The sequence below is a fragment of the Lepisosteus oculatus genome, chromosome 5 (genome assembly GCF_040954835.1).
Source record: "Lepisosteus oculatus isolate fLepOcu1 chromosome 5, fLepOcu1.hap2, whole genome shotgun sequence".
In the NCBI taxonomy this organism is placed as follows: Eukaryota; Metazoa; Chordata; class Actinopteri; order Semionotiformes; family Lepisosteidae; genus Lepisosteus; species Lepisosteus oculatus.
In genome coordinates, this window is record NC_090700.1 from 12,765,374 (window position 1) to 12,773,501 (window position 8,128).

The following is an 8,128-nucleotide window of genomic DNA, read 5'->3' on the forward strand; positions in this document are numbered from 1 at the left end:
ATGAATGGGAAGGAATGTGAAATGCACACAATCTAAAAGATGATTGTGACTTGATTAATGTGAGGAATGAAGAGGAATCGGTTGTTTTAATTCAATCAGATATCTTGTCAACAGGAAAAGTACAGTTACGTTATAATCCGCATCTCATTCCACTGATCCTCCCTCCTGCTCTCAGACAGGGAATAAGGATGCAGAAGTCTTGTAGGCAACCATTTGCCTACCAAACTATACAATGTTCTGAATTATTGTAACAGTTCTCTGTTGTTAATTTATGCAGATACTTTTTGCTCATTTTCCCTTGCTCATTTAATTCACTCCTTCAAGATTTCAAATGTGTATTAAACATGCCCTGTTCTTTCAATAATGAATCAGCTGAAAAAAAAATAGGACTGAAACCCATCAGTTTTTTTTTTATTAAGGAAGTTCTTTTACAGTATGGATACTGGCCCTTCATGGCAGAATCCATTTCTAATATAGGTGTTGATTCACTTTTTTTCCTCAGACAATAAGGAAAGCCACAGAGGAACACTGAATAATTGTCATAAACTGTACAGCATATAAGCAGTAAAATACACAAATAAAAGCCTAATGTAAACTATTGCAGTCATTTTGTAAGCCTTGCTAAAAAAGGGAATTGTCATAGAATGTTCAAAGACCAGCACCACCACATTAAACCCTGCTCTTGAACCTAGGTTTAAATTTTGATAAGATTTTTTTACACTGAAATCATAGTCACATGCCTTCATATACAATGATTTGATGCCTAAACCAAAATACCTAACCATAGATGTGGCACTTGGAGAGTCTTCTGAAAAGATTGATCCATTATTGATACCTCACCAATGTGGTGGGCTGCATATTCCTCCTTAGAACAGTGTTCATTCTAGTATGATTTAAACACTGTCAATGATAAGGTTATTTTGAGATTTTAATCAAATGCAATGAAATCCAGAAATGTAATTACACTTGACATCAATTATATAGAGTTGTTTCAGAAACACTAGAGTACTTTTTGCAAGATGAATCCATCTGCCATGTACTGTATTACTTGTGGTTGCTTTCAGTTACACAGGTTGAAGATTCCTAGGACTGCAAATGGATGGGAAGCCCTTTTTACATCTCCGTCTGGAATGTTGACACCTTATTCATTAGTGTGAGCTGTTTACTGTCTGCTGGAATCGCATCTCAGCTATGGAAACAAAAGTGATGTGTATACATTCAAACATAGGAAGGAGGGTAATTAGCACAAGAATGATTCCACAAGACACATGCACTGCTAAGGCATAACACAAACATAATCACACAGACCCTGCCTACTTCTGCAACACAGTTGTTCTGAGTTCTGTGCCCTCCAGTTCCCTTGTTTCGATATTCCTCAACCATTCCAAGTCTAGAATTTACTTATTCATTGAGGCCCCTGTGGTTCCACTATAATCTGTACCACCACACCACCTCTTGTATACGTCCCAATTACTCAAGAACGACTTTCTTTGCCACTATTTGTAATGAGCTAAATCTCCATGATCCCTCTTGCTTCCCTGGCCTTGCATGTGGCAGCTGTGGTCCAGAACAGACCAAAGTAGATATTCTGCTCCTAGGTTTATAAAATAAATCCTCAAATTTGTCTTACAGTATCTCTCTCTCATCCTAGCGTTAATCCCGCATCAGCAGGGTCCACTTGTCAGCATACCCGTCTCCATTTGGTGGTTTGAACCAAATCTTTGAGCTGATTAAATGCGACCGAGAATACTCCAACCGGTGCATCGCGCTGCCTGCCATCGGAGGGGGAGGGTGGGAGGAGAACAAACTAATGTAGCCAATTCATAGAGGGGGATTATTAGGAGGCATGACAATTTTAGCCAGGATGCCGGGGTTACACCCCTACTCTTTTCGAGAAACACCCTGGGATTTTAATGATAGTCCCCCACTATCATTATTTCACTTTACTGCAGGGAGTGGACTCCTAAAGTCCATCAAATCTGCCATTACCTATGTACCAGGGTGTCAGTACTCTGATCTATATACAGTCCAGAAGAGGTTAGACCCAGCAGGATCTGGGGGATGTAACCCATTTGACTTATGCTCGCCCTTCTCTGCAGCTAACTGCAGTCACCATGTTACCTCTCACTCCTTAGTCTGAAACCTGTCCCCATATTCATGCAAAATCTCCCCTACAGGGCATGTCAGCTAGCTAACTGTGTTGCATCAAAAGTCAGTTCAGATTCAGAGATTAATTCTTTGCTAATTTTCAAACCTGTGGCCTCGTACTACATTTTACATTGTATTTTTGCCAAGTCTTCCTTGGCTTATAAAAGCAGCCAGAAACACATTCCAGGAGCCTAACTTTGTACATTTTGTTTTTACTTATAATTAAGAAAATCACAAAGCAAATTAGGCTTATGCAAACACTCTTTCCTGTCAGTGCTATATACAGACTGTATGAAAGCTTGCAGGAAAAAGTTGCTTATTTAAAGAGCTTAACATTACAATGCAGTATGAGAAAAACTGCACTTACCACACGTCTCCTTTGTACATTAACTGTGAAGAAAATTGGCCTTTTTCAGGATTTATTGCAGTCTTAAATTATACACAGTTATCCGAACAGGATCCATCATATACAAAATATTTTACATTTCACTACATGAACCATTCTTAACATAAGAGTGTTACATGTACTCTTGATTTACTAACTCAAAGGAGCCATAAATGCAACAGTTTAATTTAGGGGTGGTGCTTGTAGCAATTTTAAATAGTATCTCCTCCTCTACTCCATAGCACATTTCCATGTTCAGAACTGTGGAATACAGGTAGCCTGCTCCTAAAACTGAAATGCTTGGAATACACAACATATAAGTGGTAAAACAACCAAAACAACATGTTTTCGTTTTGACCACATAAAATACTGTATCTATGCAATTTGTACCACCCAGAGGCAGCTTATTCTGGTCTTTTTTCCCATTTAGCTGTAAAAGTGCCCAATTACTCAAAAGTGTTTAAGTCATTTAATTTTTTTTAGGATTTTGGAACAGTCATGGAAATTACTGCAGAAAAGTCTGTCACAGATAACAAAACAGTATTGCTTACCCAGTTTGATGGTTTGTGTGACAATGCCAGCTGGATTATTGACGACACAAGTGAAGACACTTCTAAAATCCTTTTTGGCTACCTTTTCAAACATCAGGTCTCTTTGGATGTAGTTTACGCCGTCTTTTGTGTATGTCCTAGAAACAAAATGAAGAAGAGGCCACATCAACTAAAAGATTAATATTAATGGACATTTGGGTTTTAACAAGAACCGAAAAAACATGTTTCCCCATTTCAGAATTATGCAAAACTAAAAAGGAATAACTTAGAATTAAGACTGAAGCTGTAGCAGTATTTTTTTCTGCCACAGGTCCAGGCAACCGATGTTTTTATTAGAGCACACTCATTTATGCAGTATGTACTGTGGCACAAGATGGATGTTCGCCTGTTATGCCTTCCAGCACATAGGGGCAGAAACATCCTGTTGCTGTTACTGTAACATTGTTTTCTTGCGGGACAGGGTTGTTAGCCTTGTGCCTAACCTCCAACATGGAGGACCTGGTGCCCAACATCGGACACAAACCCACTACCCTGAGATTGAGCCTTATGCGCTACCAAAAGAGCTAGTCAGGACTGTGGCATAAGAGCACAGTACTTACTCATTTCTCTTTACTATGTACCAATGAAGTGCTGCACCCACCTGAAACACAGGCAGTGTCCCTACTACACAGCAGAACAGGTGGAGAAGTGAGAAACTGCTTCACTAACTGAATTAAGGGGGAAATGCAGGGAAACAAGATTATACTAACTAGACCAAAGTGGAATTAAGACAGGAGCCTGGAATTAACACCCTTATTGGGAATAGTTTAACAACCGAGTAGCCAGGACTTCCTACAGCACAGTGTCCCTGGACCCCATATAGTGGAGCATTAGGTTGATAGGTTCTGCACCAGGGGGAACTTACTGCCATCTATCTACTAATGGAATAAAGTGAATCATGTGGACCTCTTGCTACCTAGTATTTTCAGGAAGAAACCAAGTGACAGGTTTCTTTACATGGTTAGCAGGTTGTGTAACCCAATGTGGGTACATTGTCCTTTTTGCAAAAGCAAAAGACAGCATCCAAAAAACGCTACCACGCCAAAATACCAGAACTCAACCATTCTCTGGACAGGTAGATTTTATTTAGGGAATCCCACTGTCCGCTCCTTACCCAGCTCATGAATTATTGAGTCATAGTCACTGGAGGAACACACAAGAGAACCAACTGACGTAATTTGTACAAAAGGGTATGGAAGACCTGTACAAGCTGTTCCGATGCTGTCACTTGTCAGAGACCACAACGTGCTACTGCAAACATCAACACTTGGAACTGGCTGTGCTTTGAACCTCTGCCACATCCTGCCTATCTGATTTTCTGCTCTCCAGACATCTGAAATGTGCCTTCTGAGGTCATGCACTTACAAGGTCCTACAGATGGAGAATTTGTGGCTTACACAGCAGCACTACTGAGACAGTATGAAGAAGTCTGTCAGTTATTTGAATGCCTAGGCTGCACAGAGGAGACATGCAGTCTAATGCTGCTTTCACTTGTTCTATTCAGCAACTGGCTTTTTGAAAGAAGCAATGAAAGAGCACTCACTTCTCTTCACTTTCCTTGATATTGTTTTTGGGGTATGCAGTTTCAATGAAGGTTCTGTTCGCCAGCCAGTAGATGAGACTGAAGTCATCAGGGAATCCAGGATCAGCCTTGCACGGAATGACTAGAGGCTTTCCTAGACATGCACCCACAAGAATGATCTGTAAGCTCCATTTTAAGGCTTGAAAGCTAAAGTTCAGCTGAGCCCTGTGCTTTGCTACCATGCCACTGATAACATCATTTCACTGGCCCCATAATGTATTTCTGCACTCTATGTAAGCATGAAGTAGCCTTAAAATGAATTGTCAATCAAATGCAAGACTGGTTTCATGCTAATTCTTTGTGCTCTGTGTCCTTCTTCTCCTATTATAAATTAAATGTACAGTAATAAACCTATTTCTGCTATTTTTCATGCATAGCAATCCTGACTATTGCATAGCAATGAAAAGAGAACAGACATTCAATAATGCACATTAGTGTTGACTATTTTATCCTTTAAAGTGTTGTATGGAAATCATTTGGCTATAGAGGTTTCCATTGGTAAAGTACAAGCTGGAAACAGAAAATTGTAAGAACAAAAACCTGTCTCACTAGCTTGTCAGGTGCGAAGTACTTTGTCAGACAGCCAAGCTTATTCTAACTATAAGTACAGTTATTATTGGAGCAGGATTTGAGAAGTCACATCAGAAGACAGATCTTACTTAACTAACTTATTGGAGCTCTTTGAACAAGAAAAGCGGAAAGGGACCCAAACTAATATGAATGTAAATTAATACACCAGTTTCAATTAAAAGAATACTAAAAGACAAACTAAGGGGTATTAATAACACACATTGTATGCACTACAGAATAAGGAAAGAAATGGATAACCTTACCCACTGCAGCCCTTACTTGAGATCTTCTTGGCTCTATTATTGTTGGAGGTGACACTGACAGAAAAATAAAAACAATTAGCTGATAAATCAAATGGTAACTGAAATTAGAATGTACTTGATTTTTACTGCACTTCTGAAATCCTGTCTTTGCTGCTCTATATTTCTTACACTAGGTCTTCTAGCAAAATTAAAAATACTATAAAAACAGAAAGACTTTTTAAAACAAATGTGCTACGAAACTTGCGTTATTTCTAATGACTTAAGTCATTTAAAAATAAGGTCAATGAATCTGGCACTTAATATTTTGGGGTTCTCTTCAATTTGATATCTTTCTAATTTGTATTTAATATACTGGAGTTTAATGGATATGCATACAAGACCTGATATAATTTAACCTTTTCCATATATTATTTTGTCTTGCATGATGAAATATCAGTAAAAAAGACATTCAAAACAGAATGAGTTCCCTCAGGTAACTTAAGAGAGTGAATGAAAGGAAATTCTGATGGCTCTCAGGCACATGAGCTGCTGAATGAACTGCAAGATGGCTGGAGACAGACCTGAGGAGGATTCCACCAGCAGGAGGCAGAGGGAGCTGCACAGAGCCGCGGTCATGAACAGTCTCAAGGACCCAGTACCTAAGGAGAAACCACATGAGCTTCAGAAACAGGCCATCAAACCAGTGAGGAAGGTCCCATTTCTTGTCTTGAGAAAACTCTGTGCAATCCTGCAAATTTGATGCAAACGTTCAACTGTGCCTTTCTAACTTTTTTGTCTCTTCGCAGGGTTTTTGACTCAAATTCTATACGGTTTTCTCAGGCAGTCATATGTGACTGAGTGTGAAACCCAATAGATGGCAGACAAACCACAAACCATTCGAGGGTGGACTGTTCTGTGCTCTACGGTCAAAGTTAGCTTCACACGCTCCTCTGAGTGGAAAGATGTTGGTTAATTATAAATGCTATATATAGTATTATGTTCTGCTGCCCTGTACCTAACGCAGCTGAAGTGTTAATCAACAGGAACATGTAACTTGGTCTTTCTCCTTTTGAGATAATACATGATACACTTAGGGTTAAATTTGACTTTTTAAAGGATCTAAACAGCAATGAGGAGCTACTGTGATAACCTATTACTAAACGTTAAATGACTTGCTACCTTTTACAGTCATTCGACTACTTGGTGTAGTTTTATATACAACCTAGGACCTATACATTATTTCAAGGATTTCAAAGCACTCTACAGTTTTAGATTTTTTTTTGCTGATTGATTTACTTTAAAACCAGTAAAACCTCAGTTTAAGTTCTACAGTATATATCTCCTAAAACATCCCATATTCTTATAAACATACTAATTTCGATCAAACCATAACACGTTTGTTAAATCCATTTATTCAACATTTTTGTTTGCTCTAATTGTAATCACAAACATTGCAATTAAATATATTAAAACGTGAAAGAAAGATACATTAATGTTCGAGTTTTTCATGGGCACTCACAGGCTATCACTCATAACCACATTTAAAAAGGCATCCAAAAAGAAATTGAGAATAACGTAGAAAAGTCAGAAAACCTAGCTAACAAGACAAGCAATGTAATTATAAGTAGTCGGTTTTTACCTGCGTGAGTGCTGGTGAACCGCTCACAGGTCATGCTGCTGTCTCTAGTTAGTAGTTGGCGATCTGGTGTGAATGCTCCGTGCTTGTGAGCAACAGCGGCCACTGGCAGCTATTTTTTTATGTACTGTATGAGGAATGCGGTTACTTCCCCTCAAGCACACATAGAACAAAACAGAAAACGCTGCGTGGTTGCTTTACAGGTGTCACGTCAAAGTTTCCTACCTGAAACATTATAGCCTAGAATTGCCGTAAATGCACATTTTCAATGAATAATAAATTACAGTAAACATGGGAATACATGAATATGTGCGATATTTAACGACGTCACTGAATGACGTTATACAGTTCAGGAACTCAGTACAGTACTACCTGCTGCGAAAACCAACAGTGAAAATAGTGTAAGAAATTATTGTGGATATAACTATAACACCCTTAAAGCACCACAATTACACGAATAATTCATATTTTAATTATCCACTGAACAAATTGCTGAATATCTAGGAATCCTTTAAATTCAGCACAGGTCTTAATTAGCCTACCCCTGTTCCAGACGTTAGGAAAGACCTAAAACACATTATGTGGGAGAAGCAAATTTTTTTTGCAACAATATGAGAAATGAACCTCAAGAAAAGTAAGCCAAAAAAAGACAAGGAGTTAAACACTAAGTACACGCTTTTATCTTTCGATAAACGTTGTTTCTCTTAAAGTGTTAAGTTTGATTTACATTGCATGAACACTTATTGAGGATCTAAGACGATCTCTGGACCACCCCGAATAATAATTCTGATAAAGGAAGCTGAACTTGATCTCAGTCACAAACAGAAATGTGTACGCTTTCTGGGAGGGTTCAAAAACCGAGACCTTCAGTATAACAATTGTATTAAGCAGGACAAAAAAATAAACGTCCGAATGTGCATAATCTCTACGAAAACACCTTTTCCAATTCACGTGTTTGGGAAGACAGTACGATGT

General features: G+C 38.6%; 1 protein-coding gene across 2 annotated transcripts; it reads right to left on the reverse strand.

The window, feature by feature from the left end:
* Positions 1 to 384: 384 nt before the first annotated feature.
* LOC107076726 (interleukin-1 receptor type 2-like) lies at positions 385 to 7,387 on the reverse strand. Of its 2 annotated transcripts, XM_015341660.2 has the most exons (7): positions 7,157 to 7,387; positions 6,099 to 6,176; positions 5,539 to 5,592; positions 4,667 to 4,799; positions 3,085 to 3,221; positions 2,516 to 2,538; positions 385 to 1,189 (listed from the first exon to the last, which is right to left on the reverse strand). In XM_015341660.2, exons 1-7 carry the CDS (start codon positions 7,188 to 7,190, stop codon positions 1,163 to 1,165), a joined length of 486 nt encoding a protein of 161 aa, XP_015197146.1. In that variant the 5' UTR covers positions 7,191 to 7,387; the 3' UTR covers positions 385 to 1,162. The 2 variants fall into 2 exon arrangements, with proteins under 2 accessions (XP_015197146.1, XP_015197147.1); XM_015341661.2 differs by lacking the exon at positions 2,516 to 2,538.
* Between the last annotated feature and the right edge of the window lie 741 nt (positions 7,388 to 8,128).